Raw genomic sequence first — 15,513 nt, forward strand, 5'->3', positions numbered from 1 at the left:
TCATTAGCCCAATCCCTAACTTTGATGATGAAAAGACTGCAGCTTGCAGTTAGGAGAAATTATTTAATACAGTAGTTAAGACAGCCAGATGTTTCCTGATTATTTAACTTATATGCAGAGTACATCATGAGAAACGCTGGACTGGAAGAAACACAAGTTGGAATCAAGATTGCCGGGAGAAATATCAATAACCTCAGATATGCAGATGACACCACCCTTATGACAGAAAGTGAAGAGGAGCTAAAAAGCCTCTTGATGAAAGTGAAAGAGGAGAGTGAAAAAGTTGGCCTAAAGCTCAACATTCAGAAAACGAAGATCATGGCATCTGGTCCCATCACTTCATGGGAAATAGATGGGGAAACAGTAGAAACCAGTGTCAGACTTTATTTTCTTGGGGCTCCAAAATCACTGCAGATGGTGACTGCAGCCATGAAATTAAAAGACGCTTACTCCTTGGAAGAAAAGCTATGACCAACCTAGATAGCATATTCAAAAGCAGAGACATTACTTTGCCAACTAAGGTCCGTCTAGTCAAGGCTATGGTTTTTCCCTGTGGTCATGTATGGACGTGAGAGTTGGACTGTGAAGAAGGCTGAGCGCCGAAGAATTGATGCTTTTGAACTGTGGTGTTGGAGAAGACTCTTGAGAGTCCCTTGGACTGCAAGGAGATCCAACTAGTCCATTCTGAAGGAGATCAGCCCTGGGATTTCTTTGGAAGGAATGATGCTAGAGCTGAAACTCCAGTACTTCGGACACCTAATGAGAAGAGTTGACTCATTGGAAAAGACTCTGATGCTGGGATTGGGGGCAGGAGGAGAAGGGGACGACTGAGGATGAGATGGCTGGATGGCATCACGGACTCGGATGGACGTGAGTCTGAGTGAACTCCGGGAGTTGGTGCTGGACAGGGAGGCCTGGTGTGCTGCCGATTCATGGGGTCGCAGAGTCGGACACGACTGAACTACTGAACTGAACTGAACTGAACTGAATGTAATAAAATATGAAATTATATCTTTTATCAAGCTAGTAGTTTTTAATACATTAAACTTCACATGAAGCCATTCTGCTACGTTATTTTTATAAAGCTTTAAGTGGTTTAAGGGTGATTGCAGAGTTAAAATACATCCCAATCACACAAAACTCTATTCTGGCTTTCCTCTGCTTTTTATGTAGAGGAGCTCTAGGCAGGATGAAAGTAAGTGTTGTCTTTTTTTTTTTTTTTAGGAAAAAGGAAGATTGAGTTAACTGTGATTTGGCAGCTTTGCCTCAGTAACTGTGAAATTTTTTCACCTAGTACTTTCACATCTATATCCAGAAAGGTATCTTACAGCAAAAGTAAAATTAACCATTACCCACCTCAGATTTTCCACGTATCTAAATAGCATACTGCCAGTTCTCTTATGAAGTTCTAGAGTTCTCAGAAGGAAAGATTTTCAATGAAAGAGTCATTTCTAATAATTTTCTGGATACTACAAAAGAACCCAAATGGATGTTTTGGAAAAGAACCTATTTTTGAAAATAAATATTCTGCCTCAGAGAATGGAACTTAACAAATCAGGTAACAAATTTCAAGTGTGCCTGGGAAAATTAAAGTTTGATAGGCACCCAGGCAAATTTCAGCTGTGTTTTTCTGTCAGGAAAGTCAGTTGTCAGGAAAGTCAGTTTACAGAGCCAAGGGGATGATGAGTGAGGGACCCTGGGACTGAAAGAATGATTGAAAGGAGTACAAGTATTAAGAAAGATTTTGTGAACTTTTATACTCAGTAAAATGAATTTGCTGTTTGTACAGTGTACTATTCACTTAACCAGTATTTACTGAGCATTTTCTAACATGCCGATTCTAGGTGCTGGGGATACAATCGTCGGGATACAACCGCCCGACGCCAGCTGTGTACAGCACACACTCAGCTCAGGAACAGTAACGGTCTCACGACAATGGAGAAAAAACAAACAAAACTGACTGTATCCGTGTAAGAGGAGTTAACCCTTTTTGTTTCGTATTTTATCCAGCCAAACCAGGTTGCTCAGTTTTACGCCTTCTTGTTCAAAATACACAAACTAATTTCTTTCATATTAATTTTATCCAAGCTATTTAAAAAGAGGACGTAACTCCTCACTGCTTGCTCTCCGGTCTCAAAAGTAGTCTGTGTCTCCCCAGCCTCAGCTCCTGGGCCATCCCGCCGCTCAGCGAAGACGCCGAAGCGCAGAGACGGCCAGCCGCCTAGAGCGGCCACAGCTGGCCGACCGCCCTCTCTTTTCTTTTGCCTCTCTATGGTTAGGAGTGCCGGCCCGCCTCTGCCCGGAACTATTTGGGTTCCAGGCGCTTGCGCAAGGCCAGAAGGTAGTTCCGGTTCCGGCGTGGGGCGTTCTCGTTGTGGTGGTCAGTTGCCGCGGTTGGTGGGCAGTAACTGAGCCAAGATGCTGCGGAATCTTCTGGTGAGGAGCTGCTCGGCTAGCCACGGTGATGTAGGGCGGGAGGGTTGGGAGCGGAGGCTGGAGAGTCACGACGGAAAACTGGGAGAGAAGGGAGAGGGCGGCTTCGGAAGTCACCTTGGTTGGTGTCCTTTTCGCTTGACCTTCCTTCCCTTCCGTGCATCCCTCTCGCCCCAAGCTGTGCTGAATAGCTGTAGGGAGAGGAGAAGCCTGGGAGAGGCCGGAAGGTTGTGCGTTACACATGCCTGGGGCTCTTAGTCGCCACCCTGGTCTTGAGGGTCCAGGTGGGAAGTTTCTGATACCCGGAAGCCTCGGAAGGATACAGCCTCCGATACTGAAAGGTTTGAGTTCAGTGGTTGTAGGCTTTATGGGTGTCAGAAGGCAGTTTGAAAACAATCTACTCAATTTTGGGTGGGGCTTTAGGAGCATTCATGGCCGAAGGGTCGTGTTGCTATCACCAGGCGGTTTTCCGCGGTGTCCTTCTACTCCTCCACCGACTTTGAGCATGCGGAATAGTTTCCCCCAAATTTTGAGAACGAAAAGGAAAATGTAACCGTGGTCGTTTTCATCTTCTCAATGTATTATTTATTTTAGAAAATGGAGTGCATATTTGTTGTTTTAATCCAACTGGATATGTAACGCAAGTCTCTCTTGTAAAAGATTTATCCCTATTGATTTTTGAGGAAAAATGTAATGAGGGAAGCATTTTGATTAAGTAGGAATCATGCCAGTTTATTTGATACCAACTAATAGGTTTTTAATAATCTGGTACAGTGTTAAATAAAAAACTTTGATTCTAGTGTTATTTTGTAACCATTGTTTATTTTTTATAATATTTATGTATCAGTATGTTTTCCTCATATATTGTTACTGGTTCAGTTCAGGTAAAGGTCATGATTTTTTTCGCTCCAAATCTACATGATTTCCTCTTGAATGTATTTGGTAATTCAGAATGCAATGTAAAATGCAATGGACAGGAAACAAAGGAAACCTAAGTGCTTGTCTATAGCTTTGTTATTGACGAATCAGATATGTTTTAACTGTCAGTTCCACTTTTCTGTAGTACTAAAGATTAGAAATGGTTAAGGGGTTTCTTTAAGCCCTAAGTCTAACATGGATTTTTAAATTTCAGGCTCTCCGTCAGATTGCTAAGAGGACCATAAGTACTGCTTCACGCAGGCAGTTTGAAAATAAGGTTCCAGAGAAACAAAAGCTGTTTCAGGTATTGAAGTATTTTATAGGTGTTACTTGTAAAATTAGATTACTGAAAGTTGGAGGTAGGAGGTAAATTTGCTTGTTAGCAATCCTGCTGTGTTAGCAAAAGAATAATAAGCAACTGCCTATTAATAGCGAACTGGGCATTTGATATAACCAGGAGGCCTTTGAGACAGCAGACGAAATGAGGGGGGAAGGGTAAAGGTCAAGACACTTTCTTTTGGAGGGGTCACCTTGGGTTGGTACTCTCTGGGGTAGTTGCACAGTAGTGGACAAACAGAAGGAGCTCAGAAACGGAGCAAATATATGCATAGAAGCTTGATACACGTTAAAGGTGTATCCATATTAGTGGGGAAAGGATGCAGTAAATTGATGTTGGAAAAATTGGCTGGCTTTTAGGAAGAAAGTAAAGTTACAGCCCTTCTATATTTTATATAGATTTATTTTATTTTATAAAAGATTAACTTTTAGATGTAAATACTTCTCCCTCAAAAAAAACTAAAAGATAATATAGGAGAATTTTTTCCAGTTTTACTGAGGTATGTTTGACAAGTAAAAATTGTATGTGTTTAGGTTGTACCTGATTTTTACTTAAGGTGTACATTGTTTACATTTAATATATCTGTGAATGATTATCACACTCAGGTTTAATCTTAGGAGCCATCCTCAGAAAGTCTTTACAAAGCCTAGAAGCTGTAAAGGAGAAAAATTGCGCAGTTTGGTGACAAGAAAATTTCAAATGTTCTGTGGTTACAAGAGCTCAGTGACAAATTGAGAGAAAAGTTTTAAAATTAACGAAAAGTCAATATCCTTATTATACAGAGAGCTATAAATCAGTAGGAAATGCAAATTAAAATGACGAAGTTGCTACTTTTTCCCCTGATTGATTGTCACAATTTTAGAAGATTTAAAATAGGTTATGATAGCCAGGTATGGGATATATGTATATTCCTATACAGTACATTGATACATGCCAGGTGGTAGTATTGGTACAGAAATTTTACAGGGTGTTTGAAAGTATCATTAGAAACAAATTACATACGCTATGATCCAGGACTCCCATTTTAAAAATCTTTGCTACATAGGGAATTTGCTGACAGTCCAGAGTTAAAACTGCACTTCTAATGCGGAAGGCATGGGTTGGATCCCTGGTTGGGAAACTCAAGATCCCACGTCTGTGAGGTGTGACCAAAAAAGTAAAAATTACACACACATGCAAAAAGGATCTTTCCTACAGAATAGTAGCATAAATATATAAAAGTAGGAAATAGGCTGTTATTCATTATGGGATTTTAATATTAAAAAAATCCCAACCTAAACACGCATTAATAAAAGATTGGCTAATTATGACACTTTTTACACAGTGGAATGCTATATAGCCATTAAAAGGAACAAAGTAGGTTTAAATGGACTAACAGTGGTTTTTAACATAAGTATTGAGTGAAAAATAGTGTGACAGATCATTATATAGCACAGTCTCATTCATGTAAGTATGTGCATAATTTAGAAGCTTTGACAGTATGAGCTTTAAGAAATTAAGGCTATGTATTTTGCTGTCAGTAGTGGATTTCTCATGAGGAAAGACTTAATGGCACATAGCAGTTTACCTTTTATAAGTAGTTAGGTTATTGATTTTTTGTTTTATTGTGATCTCTGGTTTTTCATAAAGAAAATTTTAAATGGTTAAAAAAAATTCTGTCGTATGCTACAAAAAATAAAACATATTGAGTAGATGTATAGAATATCTACTGTATGCCAGGTGCTGGATGGGCGCACTAAAGATGTAATTTAGGGTTATAAACCAAAATACTCTCCCCATTTTTTAAGGGAAGGAAGATCCCTATAACCAAATCTAAAGTTTGATGATTACTACATTTTTAAAATTGATGAAGTCAATATATTTTCATAGCTATACTGTTTGTATTTTCCTTGGAAAGAGCATCTTTTTTAGATCTGGAATTAACTTTAAAAGATAAAGAATGTTATTTTTAGGAGTTTTTATTTTAACAGTAGTTGCAGTAGAGAAAGAATCAGGAAAATTACAGTCCTTTTTAATTTTGATATTTAAAATATTTCAGTTCCAGGTGTCTAAGAAGCCACTACTTTCATATGAATGGATTAATCTTTTTCATTTAGTTGGAAGCAAATGACACATGTATTAATTATTATTTATCCTAGGAGGATAATGGAATTCCAGTGCATCTGAAGGGTGGGATAGCTGATGCCCTCCTGTATAGAGCCACCATGATTCTTACAGTTGGTGGTAAGTTGGTGGAATGTTTGCTCTGTAGCAAAGTCATAGTAGGGATAGCTAACAACGTCATTGCTCTCACTACGCCAGTGTTTTAACACAGGCAGTCTGTCCCCAGAACCTGAGGTCTTAATTGCTTCACATACGATGACTCAAGAAGATGATTGATACACATTGTATAAGAACAGTTTAGTGTCTTAAAAAAAAATAAGCCAATGAAGTTTGATGATTATCTTGTGATAGAGGTGGCTTTTGGAACGTGCCTCTGGTGGCTGTGCAGGCCTTTGGAGGAGTCAAAGATAGCTGCTGCTCCCCATCTCCTGTAACAGGGGTTCTTACGTATTTTGACTGGGATACATAATAGAAACACAGTTTAGATGTAAACCATGTACATATGTATTTATGATGGAAATAAAACCTTCTGCAAGACAGTACTTTTTCCCTACATGTAAAGCACTTTAATATTTTTTCTGTGAATTGGGTGGGTCCATTATTCAGTACTAGCAATCACAAATTGGTATTTGTGATTAGAGTATCACAAATTGGAGTTCTAGGAAGCAGAGTTAGGAATTTGAATGATTCCTCCCTAGGGGAGAAGGGAACATAATATTAGTGATTACTGTGTGCTTGTTCTGTTGATAGGAAAGCCGCATACATGGGTTTCTATAACCTTTGTATTAAGTCTGTAATGTGTCCTCCTTTTAAAGATGAAGTTGCGTTAATTTTGTTGTTGTTCAGTCACTAAGTCATGTTACTAAGTCATGTCTGACTCCTTGCAACCCCATGGACCGCAGCACCCCAGGCTCCCCTCATGGGGGAAGCAAGAAGACTGAAGCAGTTTGCCATTTCCTCCTCTAGTGGACTATGTTTTGTTAGAACTCTTCATTATGACCCATCCATCTTGGGTCATGTGCATGGCTTGGCTCATAGATTCATTCAATTAATGCAAGCCCCTTCGCTGAGACCAGGCTGTGGTCCATGAAGGGCTGTGTTAATTACCCAAGATAATACCACTTCTTTGTGGAATAGCTGATATTTGAACTCTAATCACAAAGTCCCTTGCTTGTGCCAAGGTGCCTTCTTTGACTTGAGTTGAATGTAGTGAAGGGCCGTTTATGGACAATAACCAGAGAGTGACATTTGGGCTTTATTAAGGTAAAGTCCTAAATTAGAAATTCTTATAGATTTGATTATTTAAAAATTATATGTCACTCTTCCTTGGTTTTATATTGATGATACACTTCAGGGAAGGCTTTGGATATTTGACCTTCTTTGGCTTTTGAATCATTCTTAGCATTTCTCAGGCAATCTTAGGTTATATATTCTTAATCTTATTTTAAATTTTTACATGCCATTAAGTTAGCAAATACATTATTTTACTGTGTCTAACACTTCCTATACAAGTTAACTAATATTGAAATGATATTAAATGTGTTTGTATATATTTTAAATTTTGCCAGCATCTATCAAAATACTTTTGTATGTTCTCATAAAAGTAGTCATAATACCAAGATTTCCTTTACTTTACCTTTCCAACTTTTTAGCTGGAATATTGAGTTTATACATTCAAACCTCAGGGTTTCTTAAGTTCTTATTTTGTCTCTTCTCATTTTTCAGGAACGGCATATGCCATGTATGAACTGGCTGTGGCTTCATTTCCCAAGAAGCAGGATTGACTTCAGTTTATCCTGCCAGCAATCAGTTGGTTCAATTCCATTCAGCTCTCTGTGGACCAGTAATCTGACACATAACTGAGTTCTTTGGGGATCAATATTTATTGACTTGTATTAGCTGCCACCAATAAAGCAGTCTTTACCATGCCTTTTTTTATTTTATCACTTTAGGATACATTATACCAGTAATATCAGCCTTATAAACCTTGGTAAGGAGCAAAAAATGTTTCTTTTGTCATTAGGTTATATAAAGTACTGTTGTGGTATTATTTTAGTGACTTTATTTTTAGCAGCTTCAGATTACAACAGGGAATGGTCTTCAGCTCTAAAAGAGCTTGACACATGGAGAGTCTTAGAGTCTTTCTTCCTCCTCCGTGCTGTACTGTATCCTGGGATGTGCTAGTACCTGAGGTTAGTAGAAGCAGGTTATTTTTGGCTCATGGGGTTCAAGTTTTTTTTTCCTCTTAGCTGTGTGTTTATGGTCAAGAATATTGGATGTATTCTGCAGTGTGAAATAGGCTTTAGCAGAGTAGCTGGAAAGTAATCCAGCGCTTGTTCTTTTCACACTCAGAGTGGGCTTCTGTCATGTTAGTTTGATCCATAATGTGAAGTGTGCCTTTCCTTAAAATGCTTCATCTGTCACAGTTAATCTTCTGGGGGAATAGAAGGAGTCGGACTTGGTCATCTCCTCTGCGAGGCGTGCACTTGTAATGCCCATGAAGATGAGTCTAGGTGTGTCAGACCTCGGGGCAATCCATGAGTAATGGTTTTCTAAACTTCAATTTCTGGATAAAGTTGAGAAAGTCAGTATATTTAGAAAAATAGAGTCAAGTCTGAAATAGCCAAACCAAATCTTTGCCTTTTAAAACATTGAGGCTTATTATACAAATCCATCTCAACAGGTACCTGATAAAAGGTGTTTCAGCCTTGAATCTCGGAAGTCAGATCTTGGGAGCCATATACCTAACCTGCTACTGAATGCAGGAGTCGGCCCAGCCTCTTACAGAATCTCATTACTAACAGCAGACAACACTGCTTTTGAAAGGAGTGTAATGAGTATCATTAGACATTTCTAAACTTGGAGGAAGGTCTGAAGTTGGTATGGAATCTGGTCCAATTCTATGATTCAGAGCGAAAAAGCAGCCACTGATAATATTTTGAAACTAGTTACATTTATCAGCATTGTGGTGGTGATTTAGTCACTAAGTTGTGTCTGACTCTTGGAATCCCTTAGGCTGTGTAGCCTGCCAGGCTCCTCTGTCCATGGGATTCTCCAGGCAAGAATACTGGAGTCAGTTGCCATTTCCTTCCCCAGAGGATCTTCCCAACCCAGGAATCGAACCTGAGTATCCTGCATTGCAGGCAGATTCTTTACTGACTGAGCTCTGAGGGAAGCCCCTCATAGCAATCAGCATTGTATAAAGGAAAATTTCATCCATGTGATTTGAAATGCTTTTCTAACATGATGTGAAAGATACTTTTGTACAGCAAAAAAAGAAGTCCAGCTTGGTATCCTTGATAGCCTTTATCTCTTGGAGCTGTGAGGTACTTATCTATTTCTAATGAAATCTAGTGAGGAAATACACGTGATTGGATAAAGCAGAAGTTGGTTAAATGCTTAAGATACTTAAAAATATTTTTAAGTGCTGTAATTAAGTTTTTGCCTTTCACTCTAAAATTCTGCACAGTCAGCAGGGGTGGAAATGCTGCTGCTGCTAAGTCACTTCAGTCGTGTCTGACTCTGTGCGACCCCGTAGACGGCAGCCCACTAGGCTCCCCCATCCCTGGGATTCTCCAGGCAAGAACACTGGAGTGGGTTGCCATTTCCTTCACCAAGAAGGTGAAAAGTGAAAGTGAAGTCGCTCAGTCGTATCTGACTCCTAACGACCCCATGGACTGCAACCTACCAGGCTCCCTGGTCCATGGGATTTTCCAGGCAAGAGTACTGGAGTGGGGTGCCGTTGCCTTCTCTGAGGGGTGGAAATGGGAAGGTGACAAAGGGTAAGATCTCAGAAGAGGGTTTGCTGGGTAGAAGCCTGTCAACTTACCTGGTGCACTTAGCATTTAGTAAGGGAGAGATGACTCTTGCTGATAAATTTCGAAGACCGACCAAGTGTCCATAGAACAGCTCATAAGGAGTATCAAAAATGTGCCCTTCAAAAACATTTGTCATTTCCAATCTCCTTTGTAGCTTTACCACATATTCTTTTGAGAATAGTGAAGTGAAAGTTGCTCAATCATGTCTGACTCTGTGACCCCATGGACTGTTGTCCGTGGAATTCTCCAGGGCAGAATACTGGCAGAATTTCCCTTCTCAAGGGGACCTTCCCAACCTAGGGATTGTGCATAGGTCTCCCGCATTGTAGGTGGATTCTTTACCAGCTGAGCCACCAGGAAAGCCCTCATTATAGTATCTGCTGCTCTACTATTTGAGAATAGTATCTGCTATTAAGAAGTTCTATGATGATATTATCCCATTAATATAAACGCCATGGGAGATATGTTTAAGTGAAATTATGTTAGTACTGTACTCAGGATTGCATTTATAGTCTAGCTGTTCTAGATGAAATTACATTGAAAAGCTAAAGCTCAGGGCATGCAGTTTACCCACAGATACAAACAGCAAGACTTGAAGGCTAAGTTTATCTTGAATTGTTGAAGTTCATGGTCTTTCCAGTATACGTCATCATATCGGATGTTTAATTTTATTGGCTGGGACAGCTTCAGTGCGCTGCTGGAAGCATTGTCGGTAACTGAGTGCCCTGCAGACTTCATCCCCTGGCCTGTCAGGCTTGAGAAAGGGTGATCAGTACAGTCTCCATGTCCATCTTTCAGGTTTGCGTTGATCTCTCTGTATCGCCTGCAGTCCACCTGCCCGCTTAACATTTGTCTCTCCCTCTTTGCACATGAGCTCTGAAGTCCACGTTCGTCACCAGCCACGTGCGCCTCTGCTTGGTGCGAGCATGCTCAGCCTTGACTGAGTATCTGGGAAAGTGCCCCAGGTTCTGCTGGAGACTGACAGTCCTCCCTTTCCTCCCAGCATTTCCTCCCAGCATTTCCTGTATTCATCTTTGTCGAGAATTCCATGCCTTTGAATTCAAATTTGAGTTAATAATTGTTGATAAGACTGGGAACAAGTGCAGCACTGTAGTCAGTCACAGATCATGAAGTCGGGAGACCCAGCTTCAAGCTTTATATTAGATGACCGTGGTAGCTAGCCTTGCTAAACTTGTATCCTCATCTGCATAAATGGAATAATGCCTACTGCACATGGCTATTCTAATGCATGCAATGCAAAAAAATGGTTTCTGACATGCCAAGTGTACAGTAAACGCTAGGTACTTCTATTGTCCTCTGAGAGAAAGAACTGTATCTTTTCAATTCATCCCTGTCAACTGGGCACAGTGCAGGGTCCATGAGCTGGTCAGGGCTGGTAAGACAGGTCACGCTTTCATCCATGACATGTCTTCAGGCTCTGCTATCCTCAGCGCATGGCTTTCATTCTCCTTGTAAGATAGCTGCTGCAACTCCTGCTATTGTGTTTGTTTTCGTGCAGGAAGAAGGAAGATTGATGTAAAGACCACATGCTAAACAAGCGAGCTCTATTTAAAGAGCCTCAGAAGCCCCACCAAAGCCTTAAGCTTTTATCTCTTTGGCCAGATCTTCTGCCAAATGGTTGTGTCTGCGTTCAAGGAGGCTAAGAAATGTATTAGCTGGGCCTATTACCAAGCAAAATTGGAGTTCTGTTTAGTAACAGGAGACGGTATTGAGTTGGCAAGTAACTGTCTCTGCCCTAGTCAGTTTTTTCAAATTTATTTTTAATTTGAGGATAATTGCTTTACATTGTTGCATTGGGCTCTGACCTACGAGAGCAGGAATCACCCTCATCCCACCCCTCTAGGTTCATCACAGGGCATGGGCTTTCCCCCAGCCAGTTTGTTTGTCAAAAGAATGAAGTCCAAGCTGGAGGAGACAGGAAGGACCTGTGGGCATTTTGGTTCCTGGTTGTAGTTGCCGCCAATGCCCACAGCTGTGCCTGCTCATAGGCTTGATTGCATTTCATCATCAAATAAGTTTCCCTTTGTGCTTAAGTTAGTTCAAGTAGGTTTCTCAAGCAAGAACCAACCAAAGCAGGATTTCCTGTTTTCATCTCTTATACTATCTAGGACCACACCTTGACCATTTACTCCAAACCAATTATACGCTTAAATAAGGCAGCCGCTACTGGTTTCTCATAGCAGACAGGAATGTTTCAAACCAGCAAGAATGCAAATAGGGAGAACACGAGTGATAGAAACAAATTACAATGCTGCTATAGTCCGTTTGGTTCAGGGTTTACAGAACCCTTTCTGCCATTTGAGGGCTGCTCTTGTGGCTCAGTTGGTAAAGAATCTGCCTGCAATGTGGGAGCCCTGGGTTCGATCCCTGGGTTGGGAAGATCCCCTGGAGAACAGAAAGGCTACCCACTCCAGTATTCTGGCCTGGAGAATTCCATGGACTATAGTCCATGGGGTCGCAAACAGTTGGACACAACTGAGCGGCTTTCACTTTCTGTCGTTTGAGGTAGTTATACACAAGTTCCCCAAAGCTGCCGATTGATTTCACAGACATCTAGCCTGGGACTCCCACTGCTCGGGTCCTGTATGCACCCATGTGTAGGGCAACACCTCATGAGCCACTACCCAGGACTTTGTTTCTACGTATACCACAAGTTAACATATATTGGGTACCTACAGGGTGCCAATCTCTCTTGTGGGTGCCTGGGAATCATTGTTGAACAAAATATGCAGATTCTTATCCTCACTGAGTTTCCATTAGAGTGAGGGGGTGGCAAGGAAGACAGTTAATAAAACATAAAGATAAATTGTACATTATGTTAGTGGGAGAGTCAATTCCTAGGTAGGTTGGTAGGTTGGTAATTTGGGGGTCCCTGAGGAGGAGAGACAGGTCTGGGGCTCTCAAGGAGGTTATGGGGATCTGGAGTCCTCAAGGAGAAGAAAAGGACAAATGTTCTTTTGTTTAAGCCCAGAGCTGATGATTGCACGACAAAACAATTCATCTTGCTCAATGATATGTTTTTCTTAAATTCTGTACCAATGATTATATGACAACAATGTATCTTACTTGAGGACATATTTCTCCTTCTTGGGGATCTGACAAATCCTGTCATCTTAAAATGTATATTAGAGAGTGGGTCTGGTAAAATCTTTATTTATTGTTGGTTCTAATCCCATTATCTTAAAATGTAAATTGTGGGAATGAGTCTGGTAAGACCTTTACAGCCTTGAGACATTCTTTTGATTTACTGTAATAACCAATTGAAAGAGTATATAGCTCTCTTCCCAAGACTAGCGAGGGGGCCACTCTCCGCCCCCTTCTGATGTCTGTGTCAGAAGCTTTCTCTGTCACTTTTCATACTTTAATAAAACTCTGCTACACAGAAGCCCTTGCGTGATCAAGCTTGGTCCCTGGTTCCGAAGCTAAATCTTTGGAAATCACGAATCTGATACTGTTCACCATAAGCTACGTTAGCAGGTAACGAATCCTGTGGTGGTGGTGGGGGAACCAAATGGCATGGGGCTGGGGTTATTGGTTGTAGTAGTAAATGAGGTATGAGGACAGGTGTCAATGGGAAGCAGACTTAGTGCTTATTCGCTCAGTTCAGTTCAGTTCAGTCACTCAGTCGTGTCCGACTCTTTGCAACCCCATGAGTCGCAGCACGCCAGGCCTCCCTGTCCATCACCAACTCCCGGAGTTCACTCAAGACTCATGTCCATCGAGTCAGTGATGCCATCCAGCCATCTCATCCTCAGTCGTCCCCTTCTCCTCCTGCCCCCAATCCCTCCCAGCATCAGAGTCTTTTCCAATGAGTCAACTTTTCACATGAGGTGGCCAAAGTACTGGAGCTTCAGCTTTAGCATCATTCCTTCTAAAAAAATCCCAGGGCTGATCTCCTTCAGAATGGACTGGTTGGATCTCCTTGCAGTCCAAGGGACTCTCAAGAGTCTTCTCCAACACCACAGTTCAAAAGGATCAATTCTTCGGCGCTCAGCCTTCTTCACAGTCCAACTCTCACATCCATACATGACCACAGGAAAAACCATAGCCTTGACTAGACGGACCTTAGTCGGCAAAGTAATATCTCTGCTTTTGAATATGCTATCTAGGTTGGTCATAACTTTTCTTCCAAGGAGTAAGCATCTTTTAATTTCATGGCTGCAGTCACCATCTGCAGTGATTTTGGAGCCCCCCAAAATAAAGTCTGACACTGTTTCCACTGTTTCCCCATCTATTTCCCATGAAGTGATGGGACCAGATGCCATGATCTTCGTTTTCTGAATGCTGAGCTTTAGGCCAACTTTTTCACTCTCCTCTTTCACTTTCATCAAGAGACTTTTTAGTTCCTCTTCACTTTCTGCCATAAGGGTGGTGTCATCTGCATATCTGAGGTTATTGATATTTCTCCCGGCAATCTTGATTCCAGCTTGTGTTTCTTCCAGTCCAGGGTTTCTCATGATGTACTCTGCATATAAGTTAAATAAGCAGAGTGACAATATACAGCCTTGATGTATTCCTTTTCCTATTTGGAATCAGTCTGTTGTTCCATGTCCAGTTCTAACTGTTGCTTCCTGACCTGCATACAGATTTCTCAAGAGGCAGGTCAGGTGGTTTGGTATCCCCATCTCTTTCAGAATTTTCCACAGTTTACTGTGATCCACACAGTCAAAGGCTTTGGCATAGTCAATACAGCAGAAATAGATGTGTTTCTGGAACTCTCTTGCTTTTTCCAAGATCCAGCGGATGTTGGCAATTTGATCTCTGGTTCCTCTGCCTTTTCTAAAACCAGCTTGAACATCAGGAAATTCATGGTTCATGTATTGCTGAAGCCTGGCTTGGAGAATTTTGAGCATTTCTTTACTAGCGTGTGAGATGAGTGCAATTGTGCGGTAGTTTGAGCATTCTTTGGCATTGCCTTTCTTTGGAATTGGAATGAAAATTGACCTTTTCCAGTCCTGTGGCCACTGCTGAGTTTACCAAATTTGCTGGCATACTGAGTGCAGCACTTTCACAGCATCATCTTTCAGGATTTGAAATAGCTCAACTGGAATTCCATCACCTCCACTAGCTTTGTTTGTAGCGATGCTTTCCAAGGCCTACTTGACTTCACATTCCAGGATGTCTGGCTCTAGGTGAGTGATCACACCATCGTGATTATCTGGGTCATGAAGATCTTTTTGTACAGTTCTTCTGTGTATTCTTGCCACCTCTTCTTAATATCTTCTGTTTCTGTTAGGTCCATACCATTTCTGTCCTTTATTGAGCCCATCTTTGCATGAAATATTCCCTTGGTATCTCTAATTTTCTTGAAGAGATCTCTCGTCTTTCCCATTCTGTTCTTTTCCTCTATTTCTTTGCACTGATCGCTAAAGAAGGCTTTCTTATGTCTTCTTGCCATTCTTTGGAACTCTGCATTCAGATGCTTATATCATTCCTTTTCTCCTTTGCTTTTTGCTTCTCTTCTTTTCACAGCTATTTGTAAGGCCTCCTCAGACAGCCATTTTTCTTTTTTGCATTTCTTTTCCATGGGGATGGTCTTGATCCCTGTCTCCTGTACAATGTCACGAACCTCATTCCATAGTTCATCAGCTTATTCGCTCAGTTGTGTCCAATTCTTTGTGACCCCATAGACTGTAGTCCAACAGGCTCCTCTGTCCATGGAATTCTCCAGGAGAAGAGGAAAATTAAAAATTTTACGTAACCTCCTGTTCCTTCTGCATCTAACTCAGCTTGCTCCTTGCAAAATGTGGATCACGTAGGTCTCAGAAAATGGGGACTCAATACTAGAGATTGGAGCTTATCTCACTCACCCTTGTCCTGCTCTCTGTAATTGCCCAGTCCCTGCAAACCCAGGAACACGCTTAATCACGTTTGTCTGTGTAT

General features: G+C 41.1%; 1 protein-coding gene across 1 annotated transcript; it reads left to right on the forward strand.

Annotated features, from left to right (window-relative positions):
• The first annotated feature begins 2,401 nt into the window (after positions 1 to 2,401).
• LOC108635087 (cytochrome c oxidase subunit 7A2, mitochondrial) lies at positions 2,402 to 7,841 on the forward strand. The gene is made up of 4 exons (XM_018045379.1): positions 2,402 to 2,436; positions 3,566 to 3,655; positions 5,827 to 5,911; positions 7,517 to 7,841. The coding sequence occupies exons 1-4, from the start codon at positions 2,419 to 2,421 to the stop codon at positions 7,573 to 7,575; spliced, it is 252 nt and encodes an 83-aa protein (XP_017900868.1). The 5' UTR covers positions 2,402 to 2,418; the 3' UTR covers positions 7,576 to 7,841.
• Positions 7,842 to 15,513: the final 7,672 nt, after the last annotated feature.

This window comes from Capra hircus, unplaced genomic scaffold (assembly GCF_001704415.2).
Source record: "Capra hircus breed San Clemente unplaced genomic scaffold, ASM170441v1, whole genome shotgun sequence".
In the NCBI taxonomy this organism is placed as follows: Eukaryota; Metazoa; Chordata; class Mammalia; order Artiodactyla; family Bovidae; genus Capra; species Capra hircus.